The sequence below is a fragment of the Meriones unguiculatus genome, chromosome 5 (genome assembly GCF_030254825.1).
Source record: "Meriones unguiculatus strain TT.TT164.6M chromosome 5, Bangor_MerUng_6.1, whole genome shotgun sequence".
Lineage (NCBI taxonomy): Eukaryota > Metazoa > Chordata > Mammalia > Rodentia > Muridae > Meriones > Meriones unguiculatus.
Genome location: NC_083353.1, coordinates 21,177,290 through 21,191,836, shown reverse-complemented (window position 1 = coordinate 21,191,836; position 14,547 = coordinate 21,177,290). Strand labels below are relative to the sequence as shown.

The 14,547-nt window shown below is 40.4% G+C and overlaps 1 gene segment (V, D, J or C); it reads left to right on the top strand.

The window, feature by feature from the left end:
• The first annotated feature begins 10,325 nt into the window (after nt 1–10,325).
• Nucleotides 10,326–10,973, top strand: LOC110541821 (immunoglobulin kappa variable 4-1-like). The segment is given in 2 exon segments: nt 10,326–10,377; nt 10,561–10,973. Coding segments are annotated over 2 exon segments (462 nt in total).
• The last annotated feature ends 3,574 nt before the right edge of the window (nt 10,974–14,547 follow it).

Below are 14,547 nucleotides of genomic sequence, written 5' to 3'. Positions count from 1 at the left end.
GCCAGCCCACAGCTTAAATAGCCTCTGGGTAGCCAACCCAGGCGTGCCACGTGGGCAATGCAGATAGGTCCACATACATGGAAGCAAGCCAGATCTTCAGCCTTAGTGTGATGCTCTTGTATTGGGTTATAGATGTTCAGAACTGTGATGTCTTCTTGGTGGAATTTTCCTTTGATGAATATGAATGACTTTCCCTTCTCTTTTGATTAATTTTCAGTGAAAATATATTTTATTAGACATTAGAATGGCTACTCCTGCTTGCTTTTTGGGTCCATTTGCTTGGAAAATGTCTTCCAGCCCTTTACTCTCAGGTAATATCTATCTTTGTGACTTAGGTGTTTTTCTTGAATGAAACACATTTTTGGATCTTGTTTATGTATCCATTCCGTTAGTCTGTGTCTTTTTATTAGAGAGCTGAGTCCACTGATGTTGAGGGACATTAATGACCAGTGTCAGTTATAGCCTTTCATATTGATGTTGACTGTGGATGTGTGTTTGTGTTCTTGACTACTTTCAGTTTTTCTGTAGTGAGGTCATTTGTTTCCTGTGTTTTTCTGAATGTAGTTAGCTTTCCTGGGTTGTATTTTTCCTTTTAGTATTTGTTGTAACACTGGATTTGTGGGTAGCTATTTGTTTTTGTTGTTGAATATATTGCTTTCTCCATCTATGAATACTGAGAGTTTTGCTGGGTATAGTAACCTGGGCTGACATCAATGTTCTCTTAGTGTCTGCATGATATCTGTCCAGGCCCTTCTGGCTTTCATAGTCTCTGTTGAGAAGTCAGATGTGATTCTGAGGTTTGCCATTACATGTTACTTGGCCTTTTTCCCTTGAAGCTGTTATTATTATTATTATTTTGTTTTGTGTACTTACTGTTTTGAATATTATGTGGCAGGAGGGTTTTGTTTTCTGGTCTAAGGTATTAAGTGTTCTTTGGGCCTCTTGTGTTCTTCTAGGCCTCTCCTTTAAGTTGGAAAATTTTTCTTCTACGATTTTGTTGAAAATCTTTTCTGGGCCTTGGAGGAGGGAATCTTCTTTTTCCTCTATTCATATTATTGTTCAGTGTTGTCTTTTTTCGTTGTCTTGGATTTCTGGGACCGTCTATGTCAGAAAAATTTTGAGATTTAACATTTTCTTTGATGGATACATCGATTTCTTCCATTGTATCTTCCACACCTGAGATTCTTTCTTCCATCTCTTGTATTCTATTGGTTATGCTTACCTCTTAAGTTCCTGTTTTATTCCCTAAGTTCTTTCTCTCCATGATTTCCTCCCTTTGTGTTTTCTTTAAGTTTTCCAATTCTATCTTCAGATCTTGAGCCATTTTGTTGACAGACAGTTGTGAGCTGCCATGTGGAAACTGGAAATTGAACCCAGGTCCTTTGAAAGGGCAGCCAGTGCTCCTAACCATTGAGCCATCTCTCCAGTCCCCTGGAAATGATATTCCACTCCTCGTTTGGAAGCTTGTATGGTGCCTTCTGGTACTATGAAAGGTAGTCCTCAGAGAGTGCATCTTAAGGTCACTTGAGTTTTCCAGGTCCTTTTTCCAAAGTGCAATAGAGAGTTATTTTCTTCTACCTCTGGGTGACACCCTAGGGAAACAATAGTAGCCTATGTTACAAAGAGAAAATTTTTATCCACTTATAAGTGAGTATATACTAGGCATGTCTTTTTTGGGTTTGGGTTACCTCATTCAGGATTACATTTTCTATATTTCCATCCATTCAAGGGCAAATTTCTTCATATCTTTGTTTTAAATAGATGAGTAGTCTTCCATTGTGTAAATGTGTCAGTTTTCTTTCTTTTTTCATTGTTATTTTTTTGGTTGAGGGACTTCTGAGTTTTTTCCAGGTTTTGAATAAATCTGCTATGAACACAGCTGAGCAAGTGTCCTTGTGGCATGGTGGAGCTTCTTTTGGGTATATGCCCAGGAGTGGACTAGCTGGTCTTGAGGTAGAACTATTCTCAATTTTCTTGAGAAAGCACCAGATTAATTTGTACAGTCGTTGTACAAGTTTGAACTCCCAACCAGCAATGGAAGAGTATTTCCCTTTCTCCACAACCTTGCCAGCATGTGCCCTGAGTTTAATTATTTTTTGAGATGATATAATTTTTTTTTATTTTATTTTGGTTATAACATCTGACAACCCTGTCCTTTGCTTCACAGAAGCTTTTCAGTTTCATGAGGTCCCACTTATTGATTGTTGCTCTTTGAGCCTGTGCTGATGGTATTCTCTACAAAAAGTTATATCCGGTGCCAATGAGTCCTAGGCTCTTCCCCACTTTTCCTTCTAACCGATTTAGTGTATCTGGTTTTATATTGAGGTCGGTGATCCACTTGGACTTTAGTTTTGTGCAAGGTGATAAACATAGATCTATTTTCATTTTTCTGCATGTAGACATCCAGTTGGACCAGCATCTTTTATTGAAGATGCTGTCTCTTTTTTTCCAGTGAATGGTTTTGGCTTCTTTGTCAAAAATCAAGTATTCATAGTTGTGTGGGTTTATTTCAGGGTCTTCTATTCAGTTCCATTGATCCACCATTCTGTTTCTATGCCAGTACCATGCAGTTTTTATTACTTGGTTCCATTGATCCTCCTTTATGTTTCTATACCAATAGCACGTAGTTTTTATAACTCTGCAAGATTTTTTTTTCCTCTTTGCCTCTAATAACTGGATAAAAATAGTTTTAAAGTCATTTTCTTGGTTTCCGATGAGTTGGAGTATCCATTAGTTTTGGGGGTTGCCAATGAAGCTACGATGTCTTGATTTATATTGGGTGTATTTTTTGCCCGACCCCTGGCTTTTGGTTATCCCTGGTGTTCACTGTTTGTTCCTGGATTCTGCAGATTAGACTGGTCTTTCTTTGGTGTCTGGAGAATTCTTCAGGAAAATGAGAGACGTCCAGTGGTTTCAGCTTGTGCATTGTTGATTCAGCTGTACCTGTGGGAGGAAGGTCCACAGGTGCAGCAGTGCAAATGGGGGGTAGTGTGTTAGTGTGCGTGTACATGGAAGTGTGCCCTGAGATACAGGGTGTTAGAGAATGTAGAGGCTTTCAGTGTGAGTGAGGGGTGTTGTGCAGGCTCCAAGGTAGTCGCAGGCACTTAAGATATTGCAAGCACTGTTGCTGATTGTGGGTGTGGACTGTTTTTGCAAGTCTTCAGGATTTTGATAGCTGTTCAACTGGCCATCTGCCACTGAGGGGTTGGATGGCCAGTGCAGTCACTGGTTGGGAGGCCCTGTGGAGTCAATACTGCTGCTCCTAGATTTGGGATCGGGGAAAGATCTGAGAATCTGAGATCTGAGAGATCTGGGGATCTGAGAATCTGGTGGGCAGTTGATGGGCATGCACTCTGGCAGGGCCGGCGCTCTTCTGGTCGGGATCTCCGGAGTGTCAAGAGCTTCACTGGGCAGGATCTCTGGAGGGGTGGGCTCTCCATGTGGCAGGATCTCTGGAGGTGGGGAAGGGGCCCCTCCACCCATTGGGAGCTCAGCAAGAGGGTGCTTGGCATGGCGGGGGATCCTTGGACATGTGTTTTGAGGGATGGTATTCAGTGGGCACCCCACCATGACTGAGGAGCTAAAATCCACTCTTCCGCTTCTCAGTCACCAGGCTGGGAGTGAATTTTGTGCTTAGATCACTGGTGCTCTGTGTAGGCTCCCCTGAGGTGGAGGGAGGCCAGGACAAGGGAAGTGCCCGTCTCCATTCCCAAAGAAGTCTGAGCCTGATCTGGATCTATAAGTGTTCTCCATTTCTGTGGTGTCTCCTCTCTTATAAGAAAGCCAAAACATCTAAATTCCAGCTTTGATTGTCCCTGCAGTCACCAATTTTGGAGAATCAGGTCCTGTGCCTCTCCAAAACATTGAGTGCTGTTCGCTGCCATCTTGGGTCACTTTGGCTTTTGATCTTACACATTCTGATGGGTGTAAGATTGAGTTTCAGAGTCATCTTGATTTGCATTCCCATGATGACTAAGGATGCTAAACATCCTTAGTTCATTAAGTGTTTCTCAGCCGTTAAGCATTCCTCTGTTGAGAATTCTTAGTTTATTTCTGTACCACGATTTTAACTGGATGACTTTGTTTCTTGGTTTTTAATTTTTTCATTTTATTATACATTTTATATATTAACTTTCTTTTGGATAGGGGTTGGTGACGATGTTTGCCCATTCTGTTAGCTACCATTTTGTCCTTTTAATGGTGTCCTTTGTCTTGTAGAAGCTTTTCAGGTTCATGAGATTCCATTTATTGTTGGTTTTAGTTCCTGAGTTGTTGGTGTTGAGTTTATGAATGTGTCAAGGAGATCAAGGCTCTTCCCTAATTTTAATTTTGACAGATTAGTGTGTTCTGTTTGATGTTCAGGTCCTTGATCCACTTGGACTTGGGTTTTGTGCAGTGTAACAAATATGGATCCAATTGCAATCTTCTACATGCAGACATCCAGTTAGTCAAGCAGCATTTGTTGAAGATGCTTTTTCCTTTTCTTTGCTTGATTTTGCCTTCTTTGTAAAAAAATCAAGTTTTTATAGGTGTGTGGGTTTATTTCTGGATCTTCAGTTTGATTCATTTGATCAAGTAGTTTGTTTCTATGTGACTATCACACAGGTTTTATTACTATTGCTCTGAAATTACTGTTACTATTATTATTATTATTATTATTATTATTGAAATTGGGGATGTTTCTACTTCTAGAAGTTTGTTTATTGTACAGGATAATTTTAGCACTTCTGTTTTTTGTTTATTATTCATAAATTAAAGGGTATAATGCTACAGTCTGCATACCCAAAGAAGCTATGTAAAAAGGAGGTATTAAGGGAGGGTGCTTGAATTTCACTCAGAAGGGGAAGTAAAATAGTCCCTGGATATAGGTGGAGTCAGCAAAGTGGGTAGGAGAGGGAAATTGTTAGTGAGCATGCGTGGGGATTAGGAGAAGTAGAACTGGGCAGAGAGAACTGGGTCAGCGAAAAGAAAACAGAGAAAGTTGGTATCTCTGGGACATTCCAGAGGTCTGGCATAGGGGAGAGTCCAGGAAGCTTATGGGGTCACCCTAGCTGAGGCTTCTAGCATATGGAGCCTCAAGTGACTACCTTCTGTAGCCAGGCAAGACTTCCAGTGGAGGGATAAGAATACAAACCTACCCACAAAATCTTTGACTCAAACTATTTTCTTCCTAGAAGATGTACAGGGACTAAGACCTAGCACAAACTGAGAAAATGGCCAACTAAAGACGGGGTCTACTTGAAAATCAGTCCATGACTCTGAATGTTACTCTGCTATGCATGTAGACAGGAGCCTAGCATAACTCCCCTGATCAGCTTTCCAGATGCAGAGACCCACAACCAAACATTGCTCTGTATGTCCTATGGAAGAAATGAGGGAATGACTGAGGGAACCAGAGTGGTAAAAGACTCCACAGGAAGATCTATAGTGTCAACTAATGTGATCAATGGCTGCTCACAGAGACTGAGCCACCAGCCTAAGAGAAAGCAGGGACTGGACCTAGGCCCCTGCACATATGTAACAGATGCACAGGTTTGTCTTTGTGTGGTTCCCCCAACAAGGGGAGAAAATACTGTCTCTGACTCTCATGCCTGCCTTTGGAATTTGCTCCTTTAACTTGGATGCCATGTCTGGCCTCAGTGCAAGAGGATGTGCCTAGTCCTGCAGCAACTTAATGTGCCAGGGTGGGTTGGTACCCATGGGGGACTTCCTCCTTCTGTGAGGTAAAGAGGAAGGAAAGATATGAGAAAAACATAAGTGTGTGTTGGGGGACTGTGAGGAGAGGAAAGTTGCTTTGATCAAGACATAAAGTGAATACATAAATGAATGGAGAAAAAAACAAAACAAAACAACATTTTATGAATATTATATTTTTTGTTAGAGGGACTATGGATCCTAGGGAGAAGGTTATCAACCTAAACAGGGAAATTTCACTTAAACTACATATAGGTTTTACAGGTATTTTCAGCTAGATATTTAATTATTTGTTTTCTTATGACTTTCCCAGACACCATTACTGTTATGTTATTCTCTGATCTCTTTCTATATTTTTCTCCCTCCCCACCTAGCTAAAGCACCTATTTTTCTTTAAAAGTCCCTTATACCATCCTGTTCTCTTACCTGTTGCTTTTTTCCCCAGAAGATTTATATATTTGCATTTCTGAGTACTCTGTTTGCATGTATGCATGCCCGAAGAGGGCAAGGGATCCCATCACAGATGGTTGTGAGTTGCCATGTTTTGTCTCAAAATTGAACTCAGCACCTCTAGAAGAGCAGATAGTGCTCTGAACCACTGAGCCATCTCTCCAGCTCCTACTTTTCCCTTCAAAGTTTCTGCAGTTATTCTGGGTTATATTCTTGAATGCTCATTTGGAGCTAGGAGCTTCCAATGAGAGGGAACCTGAGCCATTTGTCTTTCTGGATGTAGTTTACCTCCATCAATATGATCTTTTCTAGTTCCTTCCATTATCTTCCAAACTAATTTTTCTTTGAACAATATTACATAGTGCATATCAGTGGTACCTACACAGCTCTCACAACCAGCTATTTAGCCTGATTCCACTGAAAGCAGAGAAAGGTTTCTCATTTGTTCAACTGGGTAACTCCCAGACATCTTGACTGCTCCTGTATGTAGGACAGAGTTCACTTTCACTGCCATCAGCATTCAGACTGAAGATGTGACAGGTTATTATTGTGAAGGCTGTTGCAGTCTCCTCCTCAGTTCGTTAGTCTGCAATACTGACACCTTTAGAGCTCAGCCTGACAGCCAGTGTCTGAACCAGAAAACTTTTTATCTCTACACAACCTGGTAAGCACTGTCCTCTCTGACAAGGATCAGTGAGCCTTGACTCACTAAACTAGACTTAAAAGTCTAGGAGAGCATTCAAGGCCAATGTGCCCTTTAATCTTTTATGGGAGATACTACTTTGAGTTAAGATTACATGATTATTTTCCACTTCTTTTGCCTGTCTTGATAATATGATTATCAAGAATTTAAAATTTGTATGTGTCTGAGTTATTTGTTAAAACTTGAAGTACTTACAGTAATTATGAGGTATTATGCTACATAAATGTACACTTGAGCTAGGCAGGAATACATAAAATTTGTGGCAGACACTGAATGAGTAAATAATGAAACTGATGAACCCTCACCTGTCTAAATTCCACAGTCTCCACGTATTCTGCATATGGACAGAACACACATGGGTAGCAGTGGAGCCTCAGAGAGCAGCTGCCTACCCACCCTGCTCTTTATCCTGTGCTTGTTGAGATATTAACTGTATTTTCATATACTCATTACACATAATACTTGATTTTATAGAAGCAAACTTCTTTCAAGTTATGATACATAACTATATGTATACCCAATACTGATGAGATTTTACGTCAAATTAACACAAATTAAAATCATCTGATGGGGACAACCCTCATTTGAGAGAATGATTGAGAGAATAGTAATTGATGAGTTAGCATGCAGTGTATTGTAGGTGATTCCAGTCATTGATGGTGACCCTGGGTTCCTCAACAGAGCATCTAGAGCAAGCTGTGAGGAGGAATCCAGTCAGTAGCACTCCTCCTTGGTCACTGCTCAACTTCTGCCTCTGGGTTCCTTCCCCATCTGAATCCAAGCTCTGACTTCTTTCAGTGATGGACTATTACCTGAAAGTATAAGGAGAATAAAATTTCCCATCTTTATGGATTCTCCCTTATCATTAGTTATTTTTCTCTTGTTGTGATAAACAACATGACCAAAGCAACTTTTAAGAAATGCATCATTGGGGCTTTCAGAGAATCAGAATCCATGATATTGGAATGAAGGCATCAGGCAGAAATCTTAGTAGTAGCTGGAGCAGAACTCAGGGCTCACATCTCCAACTCTATGATGTGTGTAAATACGTATGTATGTATGTATAAAAGTATGTGTACAATGTGTGTGTAATAACTGGAATTATAGATTATAGATAGCTGACAATCTTCAGAAAATTGCTTGGATTCAAACCTGAGTCTTTTACAAGAGAAACAAATGTTTTTAACCACAGACCCAACACAGTACCCCCAAACCTTTTTTTTTAATTTTTATTTTTTTCTTATTAGTTACATTTTATTAACTATGTATCTCAGCTGTATCCCGCTCCTTCATTTTTCCCAATCCCACCCTCCCTCCTTCTCACCGTCCTTTCCCTTTCCAAGTCCACTGATGGGGGGGACCTCCTTCCCATTCATCTGACCCTGTTTTATCAGGTCGGCAAAGTCCTCCTCCATGGCCTAATAGGACTGTTCCTCCCTTGGGGGGTAGGGAGGTCAAAGAGCCAGCCACTGATTTCCTGTTAGAAATAATCCTTGTTCGCCTTACTATGGGAAACAATTGGTTACTGAGCTACCACGGGATACATCTGAGCAGAGGCTCTAGGTTATATCCATACATGGTCCTTCGTTGAATGTCAGTCTCAGAAAAGACCCTGTGCCTAGATATATTTGGTCCTTGTGGAGCTCCTATTCTTTCCCCATCATACTGACTACCTTCTTTCATATGATTCCCTGTACTCTGCCAAAGGTTTGGTTATGAGACTTAGTGTCTGCTTTGAAACACTGCTAGGTAGAGTCTTTCAGAAGCCTTCTGCGGTAGACTCCTGTCATACGTTCAATCCACATCCCATCTGTCTTTCTAAATGAGGGATTGATTATCTTACCCCGTGTCCGCTCTCTTGATTATCATCTTTAGGTGTATAGATTTCATTATGTTTTTCATATCTTATAGGTCTATATAAGCGAGTATAGACCGTGTTTGTCTTTCTCCTTCTGGAATATTTAACTCAGATTGATCTTTTCTAGATCCCACATTTGCCTGCAAATTTCATGATTTCCTCCTTTTTGATTGCTGAATAGTATTCCATTGTGTATAAATACCACAATTTCTGTATCCACTCCTCTGTTGATGGACATCTGGGCTGTTTCCAGGCTCTGGCTATTACAAATAAAGCTGCTATAAACATGGTTGAGCAAATATCTCTGTTATGTACTTGAGAAAATTTTAGGTATATACCTAGCAGTGGTATAGCTGGGTCTTGAGGAAGCACTATTCCTAATTGTCTGAGAAACACCAGATAGAGTTCCAAAGTGGTTGTACCAGTTTACATTCCCAACAGCTGTGGAGGAGGGTTCCACTTTCTCCACAACCTCTCCAGCATGTGTTGTCACTTGAGTTTTTGACCTTAGCCATTCTGATGGGTGTAAGGTGAAATCTCAGGGTCCTTTTTATTTGCATTTCCCTGATGACTAATGAGGATGAGCATTTCTTTAAGTGTTTTTCTGCCATTCGATATTCCTCTGTCGAGAATTCTCTGTTTAGCTCTGTTCCCCATTTTTTAAATTGGATTACTTGGTTTGCTGCTTTTCAGCTTCTTTAGTTCTTTGTATATACTAGATATTAGCCCTCTGCCAGATGAAGGGTTGGTGAAGATTCTTTCCCAATCTGTAGGGAGTCGTTTTGTTTTGATGATGGTGTCCTTTGATTTACGGAAGCTTTTCAGTTTCATGAGGTCCCATTTATTGATTGTTGCTCTTACAGCCTGTGCTGTTGGAGTTCTTTTCAGGAAGTTGTCTCCTGTGCCAATGAGTTCTAGGCTCTTCCCCACTTTTTTTTTAACAGATTTAGAATACCTGTTTTTATGTTGAAGTCTTTGATCCACTTGGACTTTAGTTTTGTGCAGGGTGATAAATATGCATTTATTTTCATTTTTCTGCATGTAGACATCCACTTGGACCAGCACCATTTGTTGAAGATGCTGTCTTTTTTTCCATTGAATGGTTTTGGCTTCTTTGTTTATTCTCTTTTACTGTCTCCATTACTCTCTTCTCTCCACATTTACCATACCTCCCCAATTCAGAGTTCCCTCTCTTTGTCTCTCTCCTCTCCTTTCTTTCCTTTTTTTCACCTTATTCTCCTAATTCCCCTTCACTCTTTCCATTCCCGTTTCTTCTACTGTTGTTGATCAGAATATTTAGTCTTTCCTTAGGACTGTAATCAATAGTTTTCTAGTATTATTTATGTAAAACTCACTTGGTTTAAAGATTTTTGATATTTAATAGAAGGCTGTCATGAGGGCATTTTGATATTTGCTGTTTGAGAGCTCTCAGTTGGCCCCTGAGCTTCTATCTTGACTGTATATTTAATCTGGATACTCTCACACCACAGAAACCAGGTTATTTACATTCATATCTGATGACTACTTTGCATAGGTCCCTACAAGCCAGCCCAGCTGCCCATATTTTATAAACCAGGCCTTTACAGTGAGAAGTGAAAAGCATTAGATAGCAGGGGCACCAAGATGAAGTCACAGACCCAGGTCTTCATATTCCTTCTCCTCTGGATGACTGGTGAGACATTAAAGGCTATTGGAATATCATCAAATAATTCGTTTGTAGTGAAACAGCTATTAATTATAGGAATACAATAATGTGCAGGCAATGCCTTTAGAAAAGGCATTTTTGATCCCAACATTTGTATCAGGAACTCTTTGTGTTTATACGTGTATACTCATTGTCTACTTCTGGTTGCAGGTGCTGAGGGGAACATTGTGATGACCCAAACTCCTGAATTCATGTCCACATCTGTAGGAGACAGGATCACCCTAAGCTGCAAGTCCAGTCAGAATGTGGATAACTATGTAGCTTGGTACCAACAGAAATCAGGGCAGCCTCCTAAACTGCTAATCTATGATGCATCCACTCGATACACTGGGGTCCCTGATCGCTTCACAGGCAGTGGATCTGGGGCAAATTTCACTCTCGGCATCAGCAGTGTGCAGGCTGAAGACCTGGCAGTTTATTACTGTCAGCAGCGTAACAGCTATCCTCCCACAGTGCTTCAGCCTCCAACTCAAACCTTGAGAGTTTCACCAGCTGCCTGCAACACACACAGCCCTGTACCTGCACACTTCCCCTTTTGCCTGAGATCTGCTGTGCATGAGTAATTGATTCATCCTTCAGTAGAAAGTTAATAAAGTGATGGCCTTCATTCTTGTACAGTTTAGGCAATTCAGGTGCTTATAGATAAAAAGTGAGAAGCTAAGTTAGGAGATTTAGAAGTTGTGGTGTTGCACTGAGAGGATACAGTACAACCAAATAAGCATCAGTGAAGGTTACAGTGTTATGCTGGCTTTAGATATGTCCATGTTAATCCTTTAGGCCATAATGAATCTGTATAAAATTTGATAGAATTTCAAAGCATTTACAAAGAATACAGAACCATGAGTTCATTAGTTTAGATTACAATCCACAAGCAATTTTTTTTTTACCTGGGCAGTGGTCATCTTGCATTCAATTCCTTCAGAGTTGTCCAAAGATTTATTATACAAGCTGCAAGGATTGAATCCCTTTAAAAACTGTCAGCATTCACTCAGTAAAATGCTTAGAGTACTCGTGCTAATTAGTCTTTGGAAATATTAGGACACATTTTCTGGCTTATGGGATCTTGGACTCTTTTATAGATTCAAATACATGTACATACATCTGGTATTAAAATTTTAAAAAAGAAAAACTAGAATAACGAGAATGTTAGGAGAAAGTTGGACCCAATGCTCTCTCTGAGGTCCCCAAGAAAGGACAAATTGAATTTTTCTCCTGTGTTGTTGTCCAAGGTGCAATCTAAACATGGGGCCTGCACCTTGAAGCAGTTAAGGTTTCAACCCTTGGGAACTGGGCTTTGTTCTCTGAAGGGCAGTTGTGAGTGAGGTATCCTGTGTTTTCTTTGCCAGCAGTGTCTGATTTAGCTCTCTTCTCACATGGATCCAACACCTCCATTCAAGAGTATAGAAGATGCTACACTCCTTAATAAACTTTCTTGACATAGGCATCAACTTATGCAGCCTTCTTTGTCCCAACTTTTCCTTTGTCTTCTTAATTCTGTGCTTCTTCCACTTGACATCTCACCATTCCTGGCCCTTACAACTGCAGTTTCACGTTATTGTGGAAAGTTTTTCTTCCTCTGTCTGTTGTTATTGATAGATTTGTTGAGTATAGCAATGTTCGTGGGACCTATGTTCTCTCAGAGCTTGTATAATATCCTTACAGGACCTTTGTTTGAGGGGCTTCACTGAGAAATCAGGTGTACTTTAATGGTCCTGCTCTATATGTGACTTAGTCTTTTCTCCTTGAATCCTTTAATAACCCCCCACCTGTAAGTTGAGTGTTTTGTTGCTATGTGTTGTGTTAAAATTCTTTTCTGTTTCAGTCTATTTGGTATTCTGTATTGGTCTTATATATTGTTTGACAGGCATCTCATTATTTAGAGTAGAGGAACATTCTTGTATGTTTTTGTTGAAAGTATTATCTCTGTTTTTAACCTAATTCCTTTCTTTCTTCTATCTACACTTTTTATAGAGTTGTTCTTTTGACAGTGTATCAGGTTGCCTCCACATTTTGTATTGGGATATCGTTTTAGACAGTGTGGTTCCTTTGAGAAAGTTACTTTATCTACCTTGTCTTCAAGACCTGAAATTCTCTGTTGATTGTTTTGTATTCTTATGGTGAGTCTTAACTCTATTTTTAAAATTTAAATTCGTTTTTTATAATTATTCACTTTTCATTCCAGTTATAAACCCCTCCCTTGCCTCCTAGTGGTCCCACACTCCCTTGCTTTTTTCCCCTATTCTCTTCCTCTACTTCTCAGAATTGGGGAGACCTCCACCCCTACCATTTGACTCCAGCCTATGAAGTCCCATTAAGACTGCCTGCATGTTTTCCTCTCTGGTCTGGCAATGCCCCCTACCAAGGGGAAGTGATCAAAGAGCAGGCTATAGAGTCTATGTCAGAGAGAGCCTCTGCTCCCCTTACTAGGGACCCCACAAGGAGACAGAGGTGCCTATAGGCTACTTCTGAGCAGGTGTTCAGTTGGTGGGTGCTTCAGTCTCTGAAGGCCCCCTTGGATTCAGATTTGTTCTTTTTGTTGGTCTTCTATCAGAGCTCCTGTTCATTCTAGTTCCTTCAATTCCTCCACTCTTTCCTATGACTTCCTGTCCTCTTACCAAAGTGTCTGTGAGTCTTAGCATATGCTTCAATCCCATGCTGGGTGGAGTCTTTCAGAGGACATTGTTGAGAGGCTCTCATCCTCTTTTCTTTCTTAATCCATTTCCAGTGTCTATTATATTTGCCCTTCTGGATGAGAATTAAGCATCCCCCTTGCCATTTATCTTCTTTAGGTCTGTGTATTTTATGCTGATTATCTTATATTTTGCTTTTCTTTCTTTTTTCTTTGTGCTTGCTCTTTTTTCTATTTATTTATTTATTTATTCATTCATTTATTTCAATTTCATTTATTTCCATTCATTATATATCTCAATTGAAGCCCCCTCCCTCACGTCCTCCCAGTACTATCCCCTCTGCTTCCCTGATATGCCTTTGTTTTAGTGTACTGAAAGTGGGAGTTCTCCTCCTCTGCCATCTCCCCATACTTATGAAGTCTCAGCAGGACTGCCTGAATCCACTTTCTTGTTGTTCTAAAAGGCTGTATCACCAGGGGCAAGTGAACTAAGAGCTGGCAATAGAGCTCATGTCAAAGGCAGCCCGAGCACCCTTTACTCAGGAAACCCACATGGTCACTGAGCTTCCAATAAGCTACATCTGAGTAGGGGATCTTTGTCCTCCTTATGTACAGTTCTTGGTCAGTACATTAGTCTCTGCAGGAAACCCTTGCCTCAGGTTTTTAGCTTTGTTGGTCTCCTTGTGGGGCTCCTTTCCCATCAGCGTGCTTTTTCCCCCCACTTCTGCTATTAGACTCCCTGCTCTCTGCCCAACTTTTGGCTGTGATTTTAGGCATCTGCTTCAATCCCCTATTGAGGTAGAGCCTTTTAGAGCTTTCCTTCCTTCCACAGCTTTCTGTTTTTATCCTGTTTGCCACTCTGAATGACATTTAAACATCTTCTTTAGGGTCCTCCTTGTTTACCTTCTTCAGGTCTGTAGATTTTAGTATGGCTATCCTATATTATTTGGCTAGTATCCTCTTATAAGTGAGTGTATAGCATGCTTTTCTTTCTGCTTCTGGGTTACCTCACTCAGGGTGATCTTCTCTATTTCCTTCCATTTGTCTGCAAATTTCATGATTTCCTTGTTTTTAGTAGCTAAGTAGTATTCCATTGTGTAAATGTGTCACAATTTCTGTGTCCATTTCTCCATTGAGAAACATTTAATTTGTTTCCAGATTCTGGCTATTACAAATAAAGCTGCTATGAGCATAGTTGAACAAATGTCCTTGTTGTATGATGGGACATCTTTCGGGTTTATGCCCAGGAGTGGTATAGCTCGATCTTGAGGTAGCACTATTCTCAAATTTCTGAGAAATTGCCAGATTGATTTCCAAAGTTTTACAGGTTTGCACTACTATCAGCAATGGAGGAGTGCCTTCCTTTCTCCAGGTCCTTTCCAGCATGTGTTGTCACTTGTGTTTTTTATCTTAGCCATTCTGATCTGTGGTTACATGGAATCTCAGAGACATTTTGATTTGCATATACCTGATGACCTGGGATGTTTGGTGTTTCTTTAAATATTTCT